We start from the raw sequence: 24490 nt of genomic DNA, 5'->3' as shown, positions 1-24490 counted from the left end.
ATAGTAAAACAAAGTTAAAATAGTTACGAACAGAATCTTAATTCTACGTTAATATAATGGCAACACTACCACCTGAATAATGACGAACAGAACCTTAGTTCTACGTTCGTATAGTGGCAAAACAGCCACCCGAATAGTGACGAACAGAGCCTTAGCTCTATGTTCGTATAGTGGCCTCACAGCCACCCGAATAGTGACGAACAGAGTCTTAGCTCTATGTTCGTATAGTGGTTACACAACCACCCGAATAGAGACGAACAGAGCCTTAGCTCTATGTTCGTATAGTGGCCTCACAGCCACCCGAATAGTGACGAACAGAGCCTTAGCTCTATGTTCGTATAGTGGTTACACAACCACCCGAATGGAGACGAACAGAGCCTCAGCTCTATGTGTTCGTATAGTGGCCACACGTCCACCCAAATAGCGTATCGCCTTGTTCAGGCAATATAGCTAAAGCATAGGGTATCGCGCTAGCGATTCCGCTTATGCAATATACAGTGCTAGACTGTACCAGGTAAACCAACAGTTCTGTTGGGAGCAGAGCTCTTTCATGAGTCTTATCCGAAGATAGACTGCCTGCACCTGCCAGGATGAGCTCTTATATAGGGGTAGACCACGCCCCTAATTCCCGCCAAACAGCTCTGTTCAATGGCGTTCGTCAAGTGTTTACTCGATACAGTTCCAAATTTTAATTATTAAGATTAAATCAAATATTCGTTCAGAAATTATCGTAAAGTTAATACAGTGTTCTTTATTTAAAAACTATAATCTAATTACAATGTTTTGAACAGAAACCCACTTAATATCGAATTATATTCTCAACTGCCTGCGACATATACTTCGACTAAATTTAATATACATTTTTTGATTAACCTGAATGCTTTAGATTAAACGAGTCACAAGTAGGATAAGTGTCATAAGGATAGAACCCAAACTTTATTAATATTTATAAATTGACTTTAATTAATTAAAATATATATCAATATAAAATAAATAATATATTTTTATCCTGTGAAAAAGGATAATGGAGTATCCAATTTGAAATGGCAGAATGTCACTGTCATATTTTATCTGTCAAATCAGGCACCTTCGAGCTATACAAAAATTATTGTCAGTCGGAGACTTGGTATTTGTCGAGTTAGCACTTTCTTTCACAATGACGTATTTTTTGCTTCTTTGCGTCTTTGATGCCGGTAAGTGCACGCGTAGTGTAAATAGAGGTAAGTTAATTATTTATTTTAAAAAATAGGTACTTCAAAGTCCTATTCATTTTTAAAAATCTAGTTATATATAATTTTTGATTTCTACGAACTGGGACTATTATAAATATTTACGGTTTTGTGTTGTACATTTCTTACCAAACTTCATTATTTCAAAACTAGAGAAAAAACAATGGAATAAGCACATATTTGATCATAACATACAGGAGCATGTTCGTGTCATATTACTTAGGATATCGTTTTGTTACAGCTTAGGCATGAATTCAGAATTATATTTCTCGCAATACGAAAGTCCGAATATCGTTATTATTCCAAACATGTCTCCAAGTAATCCTCCGTCGCCTAAACGGCGGAAAATGAGCAACAACATTCTAGTACCGCTTGTTGACAACTCAACTTGCGAGAAAATAAAACTCCTACAAGAGCAAGACCAGTCGCGGGATTCAAATATATGCGCCGATAAAAAGGTGGATAAAATTGTAAATTCGCCTAAAAACCCCGTGAAAAAAGCCAGCTGGGCTTCGAACTATTTGCAAAGCATTGGTTTGGACTCTAAATCATCCATTTGGGTAAGTATTTTATTTCACATGAAGTGGGTATTACAAGATAAGTAGAAATACCTAAGTAGTGTAAGTAACTACTCAAAAAACATAGATTAGTAAAGATTACTCACTCCTAACAAGAAAATGTAACTAAAATGTCCCTAAAATATTTGAGATACTTATTTATTTATTATGTAAATTACGCAGTATTAATCATTTATTCGTAATTTTTCTCTAGTAAATAAAAGAAAATACTGACAAATCAGCCGTTTGTGGCTTCATTCAATTTTAAGGCGGCGAAGTATCTTTACTAATCTATGCTCAAAAAGTACAAACAGACTAATTAACGCACAATAAATATAGAATGACTTACAAATTCGCATAGCTCATATTAATCAGTTCTTCTTCTAATAACTATAACTTGATTCAATAAATAACGCAATTTCAAATAGGCATTTCCACTTGCATTTCGCTCGTTTTGTATGTATGAGAAAGAAACGTACAAAAACTACCATATTGTATCAACAAATTATACAAACTATTACTCGCGGTCTTGTTAGTGTTTATCGCAAATTTGATAAACTAATAAAAATAAAACAAGCGCAGTATTAAACATATCTTATGAGTGGTTATAGGCCACCTTTTAGTTCAACTGCTACCAACATCACGTCGATTTCTACCTCGTGTAGTGGTGGCGGAATTGTTTTTGGTACCCATTATCATTGGTGTCGCCAGGATTATTTTCAGGGGGGTGCATAGCCATTTTTAGCTGAATTTCATTTAATAAATTTAGGTAAGATTATAATGAACACTTAGGATTAAACTATTTATTTTTTGAAAACATTTTTTTATTAATAAATATTGCAAGTACGTAAGTGTAACTTAGGTACTCGTAGTATTATGATTAGCAGCGATTGCCCACGTAAACTTGTTTTATTCTTTACTAACTATACACACGATTTCGCGTATTTTTAGACAAAAATAGTTATTTCAATATAATATGCAAACTATTAGCAGTGATAGTTTACTGTTTATGATATCGGTTTGTATCATCGACGTGCGTCATTTTTTGTTGTAATGGATATTATAAATTTGAGTAGTTTTAACGACGAGAGAAAATTTCTTATTAAATTTAACAAATCAAATGGCTAGCATGGAGAACATGGACTCCTCACACATTTATCATTCAGACTTTTAGCACATCCCAGACAGACGTAGGTATGCCAGGCAATAGGAAATGATGAGTTACAAAAATGTTGATGATGACCAAATGACATTTGAACGTAAAACTGGGGCTGATTTCAAAATTGGCACTGATCTAGTAGATGTATATAATTAGTAACGGTATGTATATAGGGCTGGTTGTAAATGTGCATGGGCAGCGGAACCACTTGACATTATTATTCATATTTTCACTAACTTTTTCGCTATTCGCCGATAAGTATTTTAAAACTTCTCAACATGCATGTGTTTTGCAGCAACATAAGATACCACGAAAAAATGCATCGAAAAGGTGTGTTTCTGGCAACACTCTTGTATCGATCACGCCAAACGTTACTCCAAATTCAACTAGTCCAGCAAATACAGAATCGAAAAGATGTGATCAGTCGACAAAAATAAAACCGATAATGCACTTAAAAAGTTTGGGAGACAAATCCAACCAGGAATCTAAGCATTTAACAGAAACACAAAAAACAAAGAAACAAAACAAGAAAGACAAATATTTGCCAAATGAAAACACACAATTACAAAAAAAAAATTACAATACTGTCACACAAAAAAATATCACAAATTCCCAAAATAACATTATCGATACCACATTTTCGAGTACGCGTAAAAACAAAAATAACATTAAATTGCCGAAATTAAAAACTGACAATGTACGGGGCCAGGTATAATTAATAAAAAGGTTTAGTTCGACAATTCACGTTTATTACACGGCAGACATATTTGACAAGTAAAAAAAAATAAGATGGCCTCCCGTCGTTGAAGTCACTATTTGACATTATGGTTGGCGCGAAATTTAAATTTCCAACATACTCCCCCGCGTTGAAAGCATCGCTTTCAATCTGTGATAGTTGTTTCTGGATCATATATCAGAGGGACAATTTTGCTGAATGACCGGCGAACGATGCCGTTAGACGTCTTGATGTCAGCTACACGGCAGATTCCGTCCGAACCAGGATGCACAGCAACTATTCGGCCCAGCTTCCATTTCAATGGAGGAGTATGGTCTTCCTTCACTAGGACCATAGTATTAAGTTTCAGAGACTGCTTGCACGATCGCCATTTTGCTCTCTGTTGGAGTTCAGAGATATACTCCTTATTCCACCGTGTCCAGAAATGTTGGCGTAACTGCTGTATACGTTGGAAGCGCGTCAATCTGTTGGCAGGGATATCTCCAGCATAAGTTTTCTCAGGAATAGCAGTGAGAGGCCGGCCGATGAGAAAATGACCGGGTGTGAGAGGTGTCAAGTCTTCTGAATCCGACGATAGCGGAGTGAGTGGCCGAGAGTTTAGTATAGCTTCTATCTGCACTAGTGTTGTAGTAAGCTCCTCGAACGTTAGATTACAATTTCCCAGCACTCTATTTAAATGAAATTTTATCGACTTAACACCTGCCTCCCAAAGACCGCCAAAATGTGGGCTATATGCAGGTATGAAATGAAAATCTACGTTATCTGAGGCTGCACTCTCAGCCAGAGAGTCACAATTAGACTTTAGAAATTTAGCTAAATCGTTACATGCACCAACAAACGAGGTACCATTATCTGAGAAAATATGGGACGGTTTTCCCCTACGCGATATAAATCGGCGTAACGCTAACAGGTAATTATTACTAGTTAAGTCACTCACTAGTTCCAGATGTACTGCCTTAGTTGTGAAACAGACGAAAATAGCAATATAGGATTTAAATAATCTACAACCACGGCCAGAGCGGGTCGCGCAAGACACAGGTCCCGCGTAGTCAACACCTACACTATCAAATGGGTATCCACCGGACGCGAGCCGTTGCCGTGGCAAATCCCCCATCAACGGAGCAATCACTTTACCCTTTAATCGATTGCAACGCACACACTGACGAAAACATTTCTTTGCTAAGTTGCGACCACCTATCGGCCAATAAGTTTCACGAATTGTAGCTAGCAATAATTGAGGACCGGCATGCATTAATTTTTTATGCTCACATTCGAATAATAATTTAGTAACATGATGTGTGGACTGTAACATTATAGGATGCTTTTTCTCAAATGAAAAATTAGAATTATTTAACCGACCTCCGACACGAATTAAATTGTCACTATCTAAAAATACATTAAATTTAGTTAATGGGCTTTTACGAGATAATTGTTGATGTTTAATTAATAAACTGTATTCCGGAAATGATTGCATTTGTGAAATTTTTATTATTAGTTTTAACGCTTCATTTAATTCATCAGTACTCAAAAAACTTGTTTTATTACCTGGTTCCTTTTTTAATTTCCGTACAAATCGTAACACATAAGCTACTGTTCGTTGAAGTCTAGCTAGATTTGAAAAGCGACTGAAATCTATAAGTTCACAAGGGAGCTTTGATGTAACGTGTAATGAAATGGTATTACGCGTTTCAGGTAATTTATCAACTACAGTTGGACAAGTTGGCCAGTGGGACTCATCACATTTTAAGAAATCTGGTCCATGCCACCACAGATGACAAGACTGAAGAGCATTAGCGCTAACACCACGAGAAATCAAATCCGCTGGATTTTTATCCGTTGGAACATGTCTCCAAATACAGTTAATGGTTTTATCTAATATTTCAGCGATTCGATTACGCACAAATGGCTGTAATTTAGACGGCAACATTTTTAGCCAACCCAAAACTATGGTTGAGTCAGTCCAGAAGGTTACACGTGCGATTTTGACTCGCAGCGCAGTAACAGCCTTCTCGTATAGACGAGCACCGACTAAGGCACCGCAAAGTTCGAGACGAGGAACTGTCGTAGGTTTGATTGGAGCAACTCGGCTTTTACCTATTAATAAATTAATTGAAATCTGACCTTTAGCGTCAAAACTTCGGACATAGATACACGAACCATATGCTTGCTCCGAAGCATCTGTGAATATATGCAATTCTAGCTGAGTAGGTAAGTCACAGACAACATGTCGTGGAACGCGAAGGCTGCTTAGACTCGGAAGACTATCTACCACTTCATTCCACATCGGACTTATTTCAGATGGAAGTTCATCGTCCCAAGCCAGCCTGTGAAGCCACAATTTTTGTAAAATTATTTTCATACGGATAATACAAGGTGAAAGAAGTCCTAAGGGGTCGAATATTTGGGCAATTACCGACAAAATATCTCGCTTTGTATTTCCTTTGGCAATAGTTGGACTAATGGGAAAATTAAACTGGTCCGATAGTGGATGCCATCCCAAGCCTAGTGTCTTACTCGGCTCAGTGTCCCCTATATTAACCTCTAGCGATGGCTCATTAGAGTCAGACAACAACTGAAGGTTATTAGACCTCCACTTCCTTAGAGGCATGCAGGCTGAAGCGAGCTCTGCAGTTACCTGCTCACGTATATATAAAAGTTCACTGATTTCCTCACCTCCTGTGATTAAATCATCGACATAAAAGTCGTGAATAATGATATCTGCTATTTTGGGATCTTTACAGTCTAAACCGATCTGTTTAATGCACCGCGTAGCAAGAAAGGGAGCACTAGCAGTCCCATAAGTAACACGATTTAATTCATAAATTTTAATGGGATCAGACTGATCTCCACGCCACATTATCTGCTGCAATGGTCTATCATCAGAATGCACGACTATTTGCCGGTACATTTTTTCAACATCAGCTACCAATACATACCGATGTTGCCGAAATCTTATAAGTATCGACAGAAGGTCATCCTGCACTGTGGCTCCTATCATCTGAATATTATTGAATGATACACCTGACGTAGTAGGACTGCTTGCATTAAATACAACTCTTAATTTAGTAGTCGTACTACACTCACGTAATATTCCGTGATGGGGTATAAAGTAATTGGGCCCCGCAGTACAAGGCTTACATTCTGTCATGTGACCTAATGCTTCGTATTCGGACATGAAATCTTTATACATTTTACCAAACGAATTATCTTTTTTAAGTCTGCGCTCTAACGATATTAAACAATGTTTAGCTCGCTGATGTGAATCCCCCAACACGTCGGGTGTTTGTTTTAATGGGACCCTAATGCAGAAACGTCCATCTGCGAGGCGAGTGGTGTTTTTTATAAAATGTTCTTCACATAATTTTTCTTCAGGGAAGTACTGACATGACTGAGGGCTGACTTCTTCAAGCTGCCAAAAACGCATTAATTGGTTTTGAATGTCATCATCAGGATGATGTGAAGATTCCTTATGAATTTTACAAAATTTACATTTAATATTATGTGGCAACGACAATTTACAGTAACCACTAATTGGACCGGAAACTATCCAACCAAGTCTAGTCTCATAAAGTATTGGCTTTCCGTCACCTAATTTTATATTTTGCAAACCTAAAATGTCCCAAAACATATCAGCGCCGATGATTAAATCAATGGCGGCGGGCGAATAAAAATAAGGGTCTGCTAAGCAAATGTCAGATGGGATCTGTAAACTAGTGATATCTATCTGACACTCAGGCACATTATTAGTAATAGATGGAAGAATGAAGCAATTTAAACATGCTGAATAACTTTCATTTAACGAACTGATTGATAATCGACACATCTGACTAATGTGTGAAGCTACATTATTTATACCTATCACAGATCTATCGGTGCTGGTTGTTGGGAGATTTAATTTTTTGTGTAATCTTTCGGTCATAAGACATGAAGTGCTGCCACTGTCTAATATTGCACGAGCAATGACTTCGCAATTGTTCTTATCATGCAGTTTCACTAATGCAGTGGACAATAGAACATCACTATGTCCGAATTTTTCATCTGTAGTAGTGACACTTCCCGTCAGAGTAATATAACTGGACTGTGGAGCTTTTCCAACCGGTTGGACTACTGCATCCCTACTAGCAGGTACATTAGGTATAGATGTGGTATGAACATCCCGTTTCACACTAAACTCGTTAACATGTATTAATGTGTGATGTTTGCGCTTACATACTTTACAACCGGGTTTTTTACATGAATTTGCATAATGTCCACTACGGAAGCAGTTAAAACAAATTTTATATGTAGGAATTAACTTATATCGCTCTTCACTACTTAATGCTATAAATGAAGGACAATTATTTAAATAATGTTCACCATTGCAGTTAGGACATGGTTTCATGGACGGTGCAGATGAATTATTTTTATTATTATTAAAACCATGCTGTACAGACAACATTGTCTTAATTTTAGTTGTACTTTTGTTACCAGAATTGTTTTGTGACAGTTCTATTGTTTCAATTAAATCTGCCCTATTATGCATAAATTCAAGAAAGGAATCCAGGTTAATTGGTTTATCTTTGGGTAAATTACCTTTAATTTGTTCCCACTCACGGTATGTTTTGACATCTAACTTGTGCGTAATGACATAAATTAGAAGTGTGTCCCAATGTTTAACCGGTTCTCCCAATGATTCTAAAGCCCTTAAATTTTTATTTAATGAATCAATTACCCGCTTTAAATTACTAGATGATTCTTTTGTGACTGGTTCAATATTAAATAAAGCTGAGACATGATTCTGTATCAATAAACGTTTGTTATCAAACCGATCACACAAAAGATTCCAAGCTATGGAATAGTTTTTTGCGGAAAAATCAAATGATTGAATTACCACGGCAGCGGAACCCATCAGAGACGCCCTCAAGTAATGAAACTTGTTAATTTCATCAATATCATCATTATTGTGAATTAAGCTTGAGAATGTATCGCGAAATTCTAACCAACTTTCATATGAACCTCCAAACTTTGGCAACTGAATAGTGGGCAACTTAACCAACCTTTGATTAGTGCGTGAATTAGATGCATTTTCTAACTTTTGACCCTCTCTGTAGCTTTCTAAAAATTCCTGTGCCTCTGCAAGTAATTTATAATATTGTTTCTCAAATTCGTTTCGTTCAGTTAATTGTAACTCGATATTTTCAGAGTGACATTCCAATTTTAATTGTACCTCGTCAAATTGATCATATAAAGATTCGATCTTACCAATACGTAATTGTAACTCCCTGGCCTCAGAAGGATTAATCGCAGACACGTTTAATGCCGTCAGATACGTCGCGAATGCAGTTACTCGACCTTTGATACTGCCACGTTTTTTAATTAACTCTTTTTCCTCGGTCATTTTGGGAGCCTGGCACAGTCGACCTGAAATTTACACAGATAGCATATGTTTACTTAGGTACTTAGGACTATTACATAAAGGCCTCAGAAACTATTGATGTTGTTACAACAATATTATTTGAAATTGACAATATGTATTTAACATGTTAGAACTTTTACAATTTTTACACTTATTTACTTTGCTTATGTACACTTGTCTTATTTTAGAAATAGTCTTGACTCTAAACTGACTGAATTACAATCTTATTAAGGCAAACAGTAACGAATTAACGAAATTTACAATTTCTTTTTGTGAAGGTATTCTACGTAGGTAACTTTTACAATACACTTATATTCGTTATTATACCAATAATATAATGTTACTGACCTTATTTATCGTCGAATTATATGTAATTATACCTGATTAAGAGTGTTGGGTGCTAAATAACTACCACAATTTTTCACAATTTCACCGTTGAAGTTTGAATGAACTCTCGACCACTCCGACGACTCGCAATCCCGTTGCAATATAATTTGCGGTCCACGGCTTCAATATCCACAATCTTCACAATCAATTTTAAGCTGGTATTTTATATCCGGCGTAGATCCAGGGCCATGTACGGGGCCAGGTATAATTAATAAAAAGGTTTAGTTCGACAATTCACGTTTATTACACGGCAGACATATTTGACAAGTAAAAAAAAATAAGATGGCCTCCCGTCGTTGAAGTCACTATTTGACATTATGGTTGGCGCGAAATTTAAATTTCCAACAGACAACATTATAAAAAGTAACTTAATAAAACAACCAATAGATGATTGCGCTGGCTGCTCATCGTGGGTAGAGAATCATAGATTATCCAAACAATCTGAAAAAGCTGTGAAAACTCAAAAACAACCAAATTTTAAAACTTTACCAAATCATTCTAACACAAAAGAGCAAGAAAAGAGCAAGCAAAGAGCTCTGAATAAAGTCGTGAAACCCAACAAACCAGTTATGATAAAATCAAATTACCAGGAAGATGAAATAAAACATAGTGTTAAGAATACATCGAAAGTAAACAAAAAATGTATGGAAAAATCAAAACCATCAACAAGTAATTCTAGCGATAATTTGAAGACAAAGTACAAAACACAGAAATGTTCAATCGGACAGGTGACTTCTGTGAAAAGTGTTGTAAAGGTAACAAAAAAATATGACATAAATGACTTAAGTAAGTTAACGGCTTCGAAGAAAATTAACAAAACCGATTTACCGACTAACTCAGCTGCTTGCAATAAGGAGAATTCTCGAAAAGATACTAAAGATATATTAACAAAAAAGAAATTAGATTCAAAGGCGAGAAGCATTAACCACAAGAATAGCATTAAATCTCCTATTAAAAAACAATCACAAAAAACTAAAGAGTATAGAAAAATTAAGCTTGTGATTAACGTGGTTTATAACAACAAACCAATTCCGCCACCTGGTAACAGCAATGACAGCAACAAAGTTAATTCAACTTGCGTACAACAAAACGTCGATCTAGATTTTCTGAATGATTTTGATGTTGATGAAATCGTCCAAAGTTTAGATATATGTGATCGAGAAATGAAAAAAATGCAAACTGAAATGTCTCTGAAGACAGATACTAATAAAAATAATAGTGATGTAAATTGTAATATGTCCCCTGGTGCTTATGAGAATGATGCATTAGACTTAATTAAAATATTAAAAGGCGAAGAAGATGATGATTTAATAAAGCAATCAATTGAAGGTGCCAAGGAATTACAACTCAGGTATGACTTAAGTTACTTGTGCTTTAAATGTTGGTTTAAAAACGGTTATATTTTTGAGGTGGAATTTTAATAGCTACAAATAAAAATTATAATTAAAATTTATTTTTTCAGTAGTAATATACATACTCACACGACACATATTGAAAACTATAATAAATTAGATAAACCAGAAATTCGTGATAAAATTGATATAATGTCGAACAATGAAGTAGTAGTACCAATAAAAATTAAAGAAGAAAAGCAAGATATTGTCATACCAAGAGTGGTTACGGATTTACATAATGTAACAGAAGCCACGTACTATAATAGAAATAACTGTGGGAACAAATTAAATTATAAGCAAGACACTCCTGATTTGTGTTCAGGAACAATAGAGAATCTTGATGATAGTATTACTGAGAATAAGGAGATAAATAGTAAGGTAGGAAAAGGAGCAAAGACTAGTAAGCAGGAAACCGTAAATAATAACATTATGGATAGTGAAACAAACACAGATTTAAATAAACACGAAGAAAGTAAAAATGAAATAATATCTGCAAACTCTGAGAATAATATTGAAACCGAGGAACAAGAGAGCATTGACAATATGACCAATGATGCTTCTATGGATCCTGTTAACGCTGATAATAAACAGAATCAACATTCTGATCGCAGAGAAACTAATATTATCGAAAATATCCAACAGGAAAAAAAAAATCAATTTTATAATGATAAAGATGAATCGATTGAAAATCAAGTAAAGCAGACTGAAAACACTAACAATCAAAGTCAGAATAAAACCGATACTCCTGATAGAAAGACAGAACAGGAAAACATTGGAAGCCAAAACCTCATTACAAATCATGAAAATAAAACAACAGTTTCAGATAATGTCATAGTTGATAAGGAATTTGAAACAACTGTTACACAATCGATGGAAATAAAAGATGTCAAATATAATGAAAGTGAAATTCACATCCAAACTAGTTTTCCTGACGTGAACCATATTGTTCCTCAGCAAATTGTCAATGATAATAAACAAGAGGAAAACAGCGAAGTAAAAATGAAACCTGTTTCTAATATGAACGCAGTACATAAAAAGCCCACAAACCCCGAAAAACAAAGTGATGAAAAATACCCTAAAGACTCGAATGATGAAGAAATGAAGGCGGATAAACGGGTTGATAAAGATTATAATAAAAGTAAACCAAAAGCCAACAGCGATTGTTTATCCGCACCGACCACATTACTTAGTGACGATAAAATAAATAAGAAAGGCTTATTGATGACTCCATATACTTCCAAAAACTCCAATATGAAAATGAATATTGCACGAAAACTGGAACAAAGAATGTTCGCATACTTGGGCACGAAATATTCTATACTAACAACAATTCATCAGGGGAAATTCTCCAGGATTTTCAAATGTAAACATCCCAGTGGAAAACTTTACGCACTTAAATCGTTAAAGTAAAGTATCTTTTTTAAGTTATTAAAGATTCATTTTATGATACATAAACAATTAATGCAATTCCTTATGTTTCTTTTTCAGCGCGAAGAAACACACCATGAACATGACTAAGAAACATATGATGTACTCCCTTCAAAACGGCAGACCTAAGAATGATTTGTTTACCGTTTATTTAGTAAGCGCCTTTAGTTTTGCTAACAAGTGGTACATTTTAATGGATTACTATCAAAAAAATCTAGAGCAGGTGTTGACTGAAGCCAATGAGCCATTTTGTATAGAACGTGTTCAAGAATACGCCAGGCAGCTAGTGGGAGCTGTAATGGCTTTAAAAAGCAACAATATGGTTCACTCAGGTAAACTTATTTTATTACTAATACTTTTGCTGGTTTCAAATTATAATAAATGTGCCATTAGAAACATTATGCATCACGATTTATATTGCTTATGTAATGAACGTATTGTTTCAGATATTAAACCCAGGCACATTTTAATAAATAGTTTTAATAATACATTAAAACTGTGTGGATTTGATAATTTGAGCTATGTAAACCAAATTAAAGTTATACCTAGCACTGGAACTGCGAGCTATCGAGCACCTGAGATTATATTAGGGTACTCGGCTGGCTTTGAAATGGATGTATGGTCCACAGCCCTAGTACTCTACGAAATGGCTGTCAACCGAAAACTGTTACCAGGACTGTACAACAATGATATTTTATATAAACAGATTTGCACACTTGGTACAGTCCCAAATGAAATGATCAAAAAGTCAAAATTTGCTAGTTCGCATTTCTGTGGCACTATGTTTATGAAAAGATTTGGATTTAAGGGACAGGTGAGTATAAGTATTGACGCATTTTTATGTGGCCTATATATTTCTATTAAGTGGCCCCAGTATCTATAAATTGATTTCTGGAAAATATGGAACACTTACAAGAATCATATGAATCCTCAGAAAAAATATTCAATGACTTCTAATATGATTTGATAACGTGGGCATAATAAATATTACATATTATTGAAAAATAAAAATAAAAGCGTGTTAATTAAGCGATATAAGTGTATTAGCTGGCTAATACACTTATATCTCTTATATAATGGCTATATGTGCATATATGGGCTACAATAAAACAATATATTTTTGCGAAACATAATTTTTGCCTTTTTAAATAGGCTTCTAAAATATAACCACAGCGGCCATTTATCTAATGCTTGGTTTTAGTAACCTTGCAGAATTTTACATTTCGTCAGGATGAACCAATTGTATTGCTTATAAAAGCTTCGCACTTATTTATCTTCAATTATTGATCATACTGTGACGTGACGACCCGCGTGGCGGAGCGGTCACCATACCGGTCTGACGCGCGGAGGATCCCGGGTTCGATCCCCGGCCAGACAGATTTCTAAATGTTGAATTTAGATTTCTGTTTCTGGGTCTGGGTTTTTGTGTATTTGTCTTTGTGTGTGTCCATAGCACCCACGATACAGGGAATCCTAGTGTGGGGCTGAGAGTGTAAAAAACGTTTATTTATTTATACTAAAGTATACATTTTTGTTTCAGAAAATAAGTATAATTAATAATTTCGTAAGAAATAATAAACTGAAGGAGTCAATTTATAATGCTTACTACCATTATTGGGCCGACCAAAGGAGCAGGGCTCAACAGGATTACGATATGAAAAAACTTGTGATTTTTATAACACTGTTAGAAAAAATGTTGGTAATGCACCCAAGGTACAGAATATCCATAGAATATGTATTTAATTTTGATAATACATTTATTAACGATGGTTACGAGTGTAATGATTGGTAATTGGTGAAATCAAAATGTAAAATGGTTAAGAATTTTTTGTTTGTTATAAAGGAGGATGTATATTTTTGTTTACTTTGCGTTTACGATGGGTACGCTATATATGTATTAAACGAATAATTATTTACATATTGTATCGTAATAATAATGTTAACGATATATTGCGTTATATAATTATAAGAGGGTTTTCAAATTACGTTCATAACTTTTATGTTCCTATGTAAGTATTAAAAGTAAATTAAGACTGTATCGTATCTCGACGTTACTTAAAAGAAATAACATTCTGTTTTTCTTTACTTTATACTCAGATAGAGGTTTTTTTTGTGTTGTTGCAACCTTATTATTTACGTTATTATTTATCAGAATTACCGTTAAGTTTTGAAGATTATTTAGAAAGGGTTAATTAAATGTTAAGTTTAATTTTAATATTATTTTATTTCATTATTGTTCATCATTGTTACATTATGTTATACTATATGTTTTGAAGGTGGTAGAACCCTTTGTGGTTCGGATCCGGCGGCACCACCGCCACACCTATTTCTACCTAATAACAGCAGTGTTAGGCGCTGCTGTGTTCCGGTTTGAAGGGCGTGGTAAGGGAGACAAACTATTCCGAGGCGTTCCAGCTTAGACCTCAGGGGTAGCGGCGCATCTGTGGCCAACCTCAGGTAGGAATATCTAATCCTATCTGGGGTTGATTACAGATGTCCATGGGCGGCAGTAGCCACTTACCATCACGTGGACTGTATGCTCGTCCTATATTATATGCTACTCATATAAAAAAAAAAAAAAACATTTATTACATGCCGGGTGTAAGTTATGTCTTAAGAAAAATAATTGTACTGAAAATATAAAAAAAGAAAAATTGCCCATTTGTATAATATAAATGTAAATGATAAAAATGATAAAAGGAACAAGGGTAACAAGGTGAAAACAAAAATAATATAATCATTAAATAATATGTTTTTATTGTTTTACTTTAAAAAAAACATGAAGCATCATTTTAACATACCATTACTGTGAATTTCTTGAAGAGGCAGTGAGAAAGTTAAGAAAATTTAATAATAATTATTATTTATAGAAATATTTAGCGGTGGTGTCACACCGGTTTTCCGACACCTTTAATTAATTAAATTAAAGGTTATTATTGAAGGGTTTTTAAGGAAAACAAAAAAGTTGTTCATGCTAACAGGAAAAGTGATGAAAACTTGTTTGGACGACGTCACTCCCCTAGTCGATTAGTGCGAGATTTAATATTGCTGCACATATGTGGTCCACACTAGTTATTAAAGCGACCTAAACTCCTCAATAATCTGCACAGTCATGGGTTATCACATCAATTATAACCTAGTAATAGAGATTTAAATAAGGAATAGAAGAGAAAAAAATATACTATGTTGTGTTCAATATGTATACATGGTATATTTACACTGTGAAAAACGATAAGACTTCGATGTTGATCGAAGTCTGTCTCCCTGTACATATCGAAGGATGCTATTTAATGGTTCAATACAATATGAGAAGCAGCAATTTCGCATGTGCACAGCCGAGCGCGCTATACGACAAATTCACATTTATAGGAACGATTTTTGTCCAATATTGTCCACCCTGCCTGGGTTCGAACCTATCACGGTCAATTTTTTAAACCATAATTTACAATAAATGCACTTCCTTCACTCATAATTTACAATAAATGCACTTCCTTCTGGGGTGTTCTTGGCGCACTGTGACAATGCGCTTTTCAGAAAAGATGCGAAAAGTAGCTCTCCTTCAAAGCAATGCATTAGTAGCACCTCTAAGGTTGCACCCTCTTTGTCCCTGTAGTTACGGGACTAGAATAGGGCTACGATATCCCCTGCCTGTCATAAGAGGCGACTGAAAGGGGGGCTTCCGGGGTCGCGGGCGGCAAATGTGGGAGCTAGAACCGTCCAGTATGCTACCCCGGGAAGCACGGCGGTATGTGTGGTCGCATACCGTCGTGATCACCAGATATTGTGGGAGGAGCGATGCTCCCCCAGAGCAGAGCCTGATCCGGGCATCGCGCTTGGAGGACTCCGGTTGTGTTTCCTTGGAGATCCCGGAGTTTTCCAACAAGCGCTGAGGAAGGCCACCGGGGGGGGGGGGGATTTTAGTGCGGTAAAAATCCCACATAACCCGGCGACGCTCCCACGTCGTCGGGTACCTTTTGAAGGTTTCCCCCTCAAAAAGAAAAAAAAAGGGGGTTGCATCCTCAGACAATGGTGACCATTGCCCATCAGGTACTCCATCAGCCTTATCCCTAGGTTTAAGTATAAAAAAATAACAGAAAACAGAACTGACCTGTCCGGGTACTTCCTTGGTGTTTCCTTCAGGTATATGGAACAGCACCAACGGAGTGCATCGGGAAGTGTGAGGGGATGGGGGAGTGGGCGCCACGTCGACCCTGAAGAAGCCCCGGCGTTGCAGTTGGATGATATCGCCCACTTTCAGCTTGGCCAGCTCTGGCTCGCCCAGCATTGGCACCTCCCACTGTGAGGACAAGTAAAAAGATTTTTTACTTAAGTACTTAGGCAGGGTACTCGTCAATAGTCTGTAGATTCTGTATGAAGCATAATATTATTATATTTGAAGCATAAAGTTATTATATTTTATGCTGTATACAGAATTATATAAAATACTAGCTGACCCGGCAAACGTTGTTTTGCCATATAAATAAAAAATGTTAAGGGTGAACGACCCTTATCACTTAGGGGTATGAAAAATAGATAGTAGCCGATTCTCAGATCTACTGAATATGAATATAAAATATGAAAATCAGTAAAGCCGTTTCGGACGAGTACGGTAACAACATTGTGTCACGAGAATTGTATATATAAGATTTCTATAAAAACATTCCAGATCTGTGCTCGTGGCCCTCAGTGTAAAGTCACTACACTTATGATTGTCTTCCTAATATCATCATTATATCTTAACATTGATGGTTATAGGGCACTTTGTGGTGTGGTTGGTGGAGAAGCAACTGTTTTGAGGAGTGTTGTTGAGGCTCTGTACGTATTAATATTTCTATATTGATTTCAGCCTATTATTTTGTCACACTTTTTACAACTTTTTTAATGTAACCAAAATAAAACTCAAGTAGTGACAATTTCATTGCCTCTATTGATAATAATGTAATTTAATTTGTGTCAGTTAATTGACCACAACATTTGCATTTCATAAACATAGACAGATTCTTAACCATATTCTCATAGAAAGTGAAAGTCTACATACCCTTGTCTTGTGTCCAATGAACTGTTTGAAGTCTTCATCTTTGCCTAACAGTGGTTTTGAGATGATGTGATCGAAGTACACACAGTAGACCTCGATTGGTGGTGCGTCAGGCGCGTCGGCTAACCACGTTAGTTTCAACGTCTTTTTATAGTCCTTGTTCTCAAGGTTAGGGGTGGCGTCCACACTGGTCACTTTGCCGTCTGGGGCTCTGGGAATAAATAAAACTATTTAATCATGGAAGAATATGTGGAGTACAATATTTTGATCTAAATGCTAGAATTGACAACAGTAGAACAAGCGGCCTGGTGTCGATTCCGGAGGGGTCTTATCTTGTTTGGGAAACATGGCAGCAGTAACATCAAGGCTTGTAGTAATTCGAGTGTATTACTATTATTGATATCATATTTATTTATAATTACATATAACACAAATATTTCTATTATACACTTAAAAAACAAACAGAGTTCCTTCATCATATGTCAGCAGACAGTGACAATGAATTCAAATGGCTAAAGAATATTATATATTCAGGTTTCAAAATATAAATTGCAAAGTGATTACTTACTTATGAATCTTATCAATAATGAGATTGCCCATATTGATAAACGTGGTGTTCTCCCCCTCCTTCAGGGTCTGTGCGTCCGCTTGATCAATGAGCAGCTTGGGACCAAGCGCTACACTCTTTTTGCCCACATCTGGATTCTTTGGGTGTAAGGCCACTGTGAAATTTTGAAAATTTCTGATACGTTTCAGATTCACTGGGACTGGGTTTAATTCCAGAGCGGTGTAGCGAGGTGCTACTGGGTCAATCACCTGAAATATGTACAGAATTTAGGGTTGTGCTTATAAACATTTTAATATCTAAAATTGATAAATATATGTCTACAGAGATATAGGAAACCTATACTACGAGTATAATAAGTTAATAAGATTACCACCACTTTTGCACCTATTTCTAGCAGGATACATCTTACAATTCGGGTGTAGATGCCACTTAACTTAAAGATGGCGTGGTAATTTTAGCCTTCAGAAGGGGCAACACATCTTTGATCTGATTCTGGTGTAACGTTGGATACACCTGACTGTTAGACTGCATGGCCATTTGCTACTATAAAAAATATGTAAGTAAGTTTATCATACAAGTATGGTCCACTTAAAACTGCTAGTCCGCTCTAAATATAGAATTGAATCGCATCGCCATAGCAATTGAATACACTTGCTTGCAACAACTTCAGAAGTTCTTGACGCGAACCATACCAATTAAGTGCGTACCTTCTTATTGATAGCCCAGATCTTGTCCCACTCCATGAACACAACGGAGCGGCTGGAGCCCTGCGCCGTGATGAACTGTCGCAGCCCTTCCACTGTCATGCCCCGTCGGAGTACCCCGCGCACGGTCGGCATACGAGGATCATCCCTGGACAAAACAAAATTAAATATGTCACTCATATATAGGGCCTTTTTTTTATCTAAAAGCTTTTTATTTCTATTAAATCATCCTGACCAAATATCTAACTGATCATGTCACTGACAAAACCCCTTTTTATAGATAAGCCTAGCAGACAAATAGGCTTATAGACTTGGTTTCTTTCAGTAATCATTGTCTTTTGGACTTTTGAAACAATAGAGAAGTTGCTTTGAAAGCAAAGTATTTTTTAAATTTTACGAAGACCTATATATTAATTACCGCAGACTGGCTGCCTGAGGAAAAGCAGTGATCGTCGTCTGCACATTAACAACACCAGAGGAGTGGCTCATGAGTCACTTTTAAGGATAAAATATTTTTGGCTCTTTTTTGACCCATGTCATATTTTTCTGGTGTAACTTTGAGAGAATGCCTGCTTCCAATAATATTAAACAAATATAAACAATAAATCTATACCACACTATTATAAAAAGGGTACATTAATACAGTAATAGTACTTACCATCCATCTACAAGCCCTTGCTCCACGAACCATGTCAGTTTCCTTTTTGACAGCACAGTATTTGTCATACTCAATCTGAAAATAAACAAAATAATTAATATATTTTAAATTATGGGACATAAAAATAGTAATTCTATAGTACTCATTCATGTACAAGAAATTAACAAAAAAATCTGTATAAAGTTATGCTATAAAGCTATAGAATGGAAATAGTTCTATTGTAAGTGTACCCTAATGTAAGGTAAAATGACTGCCAGTTGCTACTCTTTTTTTTTTTTTATAATATGAGAGTAGCAGACGAGCATGCAGTCCACCTGATGGTAAGTGGCTACTGCCGCCCATGGACATCTGTAATCAACCCCAGATAGGATTAGATATTCCTACCTGAGGTCGGCCACAGATGCGCCGCTACCCCTGAGGACTAAGCTGGAACGCCTCGGAAAAGTCTATCTCCCTTACCACACCCTTCAAACCGGAACACAGCAGCGCCTAACACTGCTGTTATTAGGTAGAAATAGGTGTGGCGGTGGTGCCGCCGGAGTCGAACCACAAAGGTTTCTAGCACCTTCAAAACTTCTATGCCAGATAAAGATTCTTACCTGCTGTACTCCCAGATGTAAGGTTTTCGGAGTCCCAGAGCTTCAATGAACCAGTAAAACTGGGGATCGCGGTCATGGTACTCCATTGTACGCAGCACGTGCGTCACGCCCTCAATCGAATCCACTATGGGGCACGCGAAGTCGTACGTAGGGTAAACTCTGCAAGCGGAGTAAATCTTAAATATACATAGGTAATTCGATTAAAAAGAATTTTTCTACTAATTCATATTGTGCATTAATTTTGAACATAAATTGGGTAAATTGCGTGATTCTAAAAGCAGAATGATGTCAATTATAATTAATCAATTTATTCACAATGGTTTTCCAGTATAGTCCGCGCCAAACTGCTAGTCCGCTCTGAAGTTGTTGCGAGCAGATGTAGTCATACAATTTGCTATGGCGACGCGATTCGTTTCTATATTCAGAGCGCACTAGCAGTTTTACGCAGAGTATAACAATAAGTAAAGTAACAATAAATAGGAGCATATCTGTGTGTGCATAAACCGTGCTTGCGCATGTATATGCATGCAGCTTGAGTGCTTGCTTGACTCATAAATATGTATATTCATTAATCGTGCGTGTGTGCATGAAGTGTGCGTGCATCTTTCAAATTTCAAATTTTCAAATTTCAAATCTCATTTATTCAAAATTGATTCATATAGAATACTTTTTGAAAGTCAACAAACTACCACCGCTTCGGAAGGTATTTCGCTATGGAGAAGAAGCGGCGCAAGAAACTCCATACGTGTGCATATTTGCATCTTTTAAAAAGTAAATAATATACAATTTTACATAGTGGTACATATAATTAATTTTTGATGTTGGAGCTGGAGTTGTCATACCATACGGATTTATCATTTAAATACTGATTTACATTATAATAAGCTTTTTTACATAAAGTTAATTTTATAGTAGATTTAAACCTTTTCTCGGATAGATCGATAATGTCTTTTGGTATTTTATTGTAGAAACGAATACAGTTCCCCATAAAAGAATTACACACCTTGCTTAATCTAAATTGAGGTATGGCCAATTTATCTTTATTTCTAGTATTATGACTGTGCCTATTATAATTTTTTTTCCAATTCTTTTGTATGTCTATATGTATGTATCAGTTTTTGTTAAACGTGTATGCACATGTTACTTAGTTTTCTCAACATGATGTTGCAATACATACTTGTATTGCCTGCCCGTACGAGGATGGGGCTCGGGCTTGCAGCGGTAGATGGTGGGGTCGCGCAGGCAGCCGTTCACTGACTGCATGTCGATCTTAGCGCGTACGCAGTTCTGGATGCCAATTGCAGATCCGTCCTTCATTTCCTCCCACAGTTGCAGGTTCGTTTCCACGGCTATAAATTAATTGTAAAGTTAAGAATTTTGACCATGTATTGAAATGAAGAATTTTATATAGACCACAATAACTAACTTTGGTACCAAACTTGAGTAAACTTACTATTAAATATTCTTATTAAAGGACTACAAAAAATATGTAAATACATTATAAATAGTGATTGTTAGTTAGTATAAGTAATAGGTTTAATAGCACCTATTTCTATCTAGTATACACTCAAAAAACACTACCCTCCTCAATCTTGTACAAAAAAACATAAGGAATTTTTTTTCATAATAACTTACAATTATTTCTATTCTTGCTATCAATTTTCTGTTCCCTCTCTGCTTTCATTTGATCTGGCGGGGTGTCATCTACAAATGCCTTCCCCTCTTTAATGAGTTTCTCGCAGTATCCCATCATCAAGTCAAAGTACTGGGATGTGTGTGTGAACTTATCAGGTTTGATCTCCAACATGTGCACATCTTCCAATATGACCTTAAATAAATATGAGAGTTAAATAATATGAAAGCGGGTTTAAAATAAAGTAAAAAGTATATGATAAATGAATAAAATACATGTAATATTTATTTGAAGGTGGCAGAATCTTGTGGTTGGCTTAAGAGAAAGCTCCATCATGTATGTTCTGGACTGAAAGGTATGGTTGAAGTCCTCAGGAGTAGCAATGCACATTGTGAGCTTCAAAGCATGAAGGCATTATGTAACACGCCTACATTTAGGGAAACATAACAACGTAATAACTTTTGTTTATGTTACATAGATTTTCATTGTTTTCCTAAAATTAATTACGCCACTATTAAAATCCATTGAGAGATTGTGTATTGATAAATTTGGGAATGAATGACGTAATAAACCAAAAAACGCACTTTTATACGCCCTTATTGTTTGTAGCTTGTCAAATGTAGCCGAACTGCATTCCTACAAAGACTTCTACCACCTTTAATATTGTATGTTCACCTTTTCAAAATCAGCATTCTCCTTAGCTGGATTGGTGTCATCAAATCTCATGATCAGCTTTCCATTGAATGCCTTTTGGTAATACTGATTCAGTAATGCTGCCTTAGCATGGCCAATATGGAGATATCTGGAAAAGATTAATAGAGAATAACAAAACTGTATATACATTTATTTGATGCTCACTTAGACAGTTGATTACTTTACGTAATAAATGGATATTGTAAAATTAACTATGTCACAGTTTTAAAAAATAATCCCCTTAATATGGTGTGAGTATTTTTTGATGATTAAAGTTTCAAACTTTACATTTCTTTTCTTTAATGTCTAGAGTAATAATATTTAAGTAAATCAAGGAATATAAATCCAGTACTTGTATGACTTTAAAATCATTTATTTGGTAGTAAAACTAGATTCTGTTTAATTTTTATACAAATAGACCCTCAATGGTTATCTTATTTATTAATAAAGACATTTCAAGGGAACTCTTTTAACTCATATTCAAGAACTTACCCCGATGCTTCAGGTGGGAATCTGACTACAACTTTTCCCATTTCCGCATGTGGGAGTTCGATGAACTTGCCCTCCTGCTTCACCCCTCCATCTTTATTTGGAGATCTCCTGAAAATTGAATGTTATTCAAATTTGTATTTAGTATTACAAATCTCTATTATTTAGAAATCAATATTTTTTATTGTGTAGAAAAAAAAGAAATAAATGGTATGCTAACATACTTTTCTGAGGCATTGTAACTTAGTCTTCAGGGGTAGTTACACTTCTCTAGTCAACCTCAGGTAGAAATTTAATCTCATCTGAGGTTGATTAAAGATGTGTATGGACAGCAGTAGCTTCATACTCTCAGGTGACTATATGGTATTTCAAAAAAAAATTGTAGAATTTGAGCTGCCAAAAGAAGTTATTCACCTTGCAGAAGCCTTAGCCAGATTTTCCAGTACATCAGTAGGCAATTCTTTCAATGCCTTAGCAATTGGTTCTTGATCTTCAACAAGCTTCATCCATCGAAGAATGTTCTTAGGTGGAGTTCTCTTAGCCAGGTCCTTAAACTTGCCAGAGACTGCAAAAATAAGTAATTATAAATAGAGAACATTGACAACCTGTACTGCAAAGCAATTATTTTACCATTCTAATATGTACTGAGTTCAGAATTCCCTGGTCACATAAATATTTAATATGCAAATTTTAGATATCTAATCCACCTTAAAGTATGTGGGTATTTGTTTCTATATGTCCATGGCACATACAACTCCTAAAAAAACCTAGTGAGGAGTTATTAGGAAGTACTGTTTTAATTTTATGTCAATATTTATTGACCTTTGTGAAGATACTAAATGGTCAACTTTTCCATAAGGCATTTGTGTACCAAATCCCATTTCGTAAAGTGAATGACTAAGGCCTGATGTCTGAATTGAAATAATGATGAAATATATTAACATAGTTGTTCCTATTTAACTAAAGGCACTGATAAATAAATTTATATACATGAAAAAATACCTATTACAAGTATCTATTAATCAATAAATATGTCTTATCACATACAAATGTTCTTTAAAATGTTTTATGACAGTCAAGATAAAATAACTCTAAGGATGTTTTGGACTATCAAATAATTTTTTGCCATATATTAAAATAGGAATTGGAATAAATCAGTACTCTACTTACCAAATAACACGCTGAAGACAGCCAAGTCAGAAACTGACAAAGTTTCTCCAACTAAATAAGTCTGAGGCCCCAAAACTTTGTCCAAATACTCCACTGACTTAGGTATTTCGTCATCCAGAGTCAGACTGAACGACAGCCAATGGTTCATTGTCAGCCTGGCCAAGGGAGTGGCTGTTATATTGAAGCCATTCTCCAGAATACGGATCATATCGTTACTTGTTCCATAAGGTACCGATTTTGATGAATTCGGAAGGGTAATAGCAGGCTCTCCTTCCCACAAAACCTCGATATTTTTCGCCCCATTCCTATACAGCTCCAAAGCTAGCAAACCACCTGCGAAATTTATGTAAATGCTATTTTCGGATTCCAAAAATGATGAAATAATGTGTTAATTGATTAGAGAAAATTATCTTACCCAAAGGTGGATTGGATTTATTGCAGATCACCTTCATATTTCACTTAGATCGCATAAATTTTAAAAATATGCTTCTCTTGAAAGATATTTCGCGCACTGCCGAACAAAAATTGATTTTGCCGACTTGCTGAGACACGCCGTAAGGAGTTGTCACAATGACATCGCACGCCTGTGGAAATGTCAGATGATCAGATCAACTAGGCGTCTTACGTTCAAAAATTCAAATAATGCAGATGGTCTT

At 35.7% G+C, this 24490-nt stretch overlaps 2 protein-coding genes across 2 annotated transcripts in view; one reads left to right on the top strand and one right to left on the bottom strand.

Moving 5' to 3' along the window:
* Positions 1 to 24410, bottom strand: part of GluProRS (Glutamyl-prolyl-tRNA synthetase) — a 53970-nt gene extending 29560 nt beyond the window's left edge. Inside the window, exons 1-13 of the mRNA XM_073074019.1 lie at positions 24250 to 24410; positions 23835 to 24167; positions 23079 to 23229; positions 22668 to 22775; positions 22158 to 22284; positions 21485 to 21677; positions 21027 to 21198; positions 19850 to 20008; positions 19251 to 19325; positions 18596 to 18740; positions 17889 to 18136; positions 17324 to 17531; positions 16394 to 16582 (exon numbers count right to left, since the gene is read on the bottom strand). Of these exons, the coding sequence (XP_072930120.1) occupies positions 16394 to 16582; positions 17324 to 17531; positions 17889 to 18136; positions 18596 to 18740; positions 19251 to 19325; positions 19850 to 20008; positions 21027 to 21198; positions 21485 to 21677; positions 22158 to 22284; positions 22668 to 22775; positions 23079 to 23229; positions 23835 to 24167; positions 24250 to 24286 (2145 nt within the window). The 5' untranslated portion in view covers positions 24287 to 24410. The remainder of the gene's footprint in view (positions 1 to 16393; positions 16583 to 17323; positions 17532 to 17888; positions 18137 to 18595; positions 18741 to 19250; positions 19326 to 19849; positions 20009 to 21026; positions 21199 to 21484; positions 21678 to 22157; positions 22285 to 22667; positions 22776 to 23078; positions 23230 to 23834; positions 24168 to 24249) is intronic.
* LOC140742937 (uncharacterized) lies at positions 1083 to 14500 on the top strand. The gene is made up of 8 exons (XM_073074020.1): positions 1083 to 1220; positions 1471 to 1789; positions 3241 to 3641; positions 9816 to 10814; positions 10926 to 12263; positions 12346 to 12617; positions 12732 to 13099; positions 13826 to 14500. Exons 2-8 carry the CDS (start codon positions 1478 to 1480, stop codon positions 14075 to 14077), a joined length of 3942 nt encoding a protein of 1313 aa, XP_072930121.1. The 5' UTR covers positions 1083 to 1220; positions 1471 to 1477; the 3' UTR covers positions 14078 to 14500.
* Positions 24411 to 24490: the final 80 nt, after the last annotated feature.

Source organism: Epargyreus clarus, unplaced genomic scaffold (assembly GCF_041222505.1).
Source record: "Epargyreus clarus isolate Ecla_fem2 unplaced genomic scaffold, WU_Ecla_fem_2.2 ptg000006l, whole genome shotgun sequence".
Taxonomy (NCBI): Eukaryota; Metazoa; Arthropoda; class Insecta; order Lepidoptera; family Hesperiidae; genus Epargyreus; species Epargyreus clarus.
Note: the sequence above shows the minus strand (reverse complement) of the source record. Positions and strands in the feature narration are given on the sequence as shown.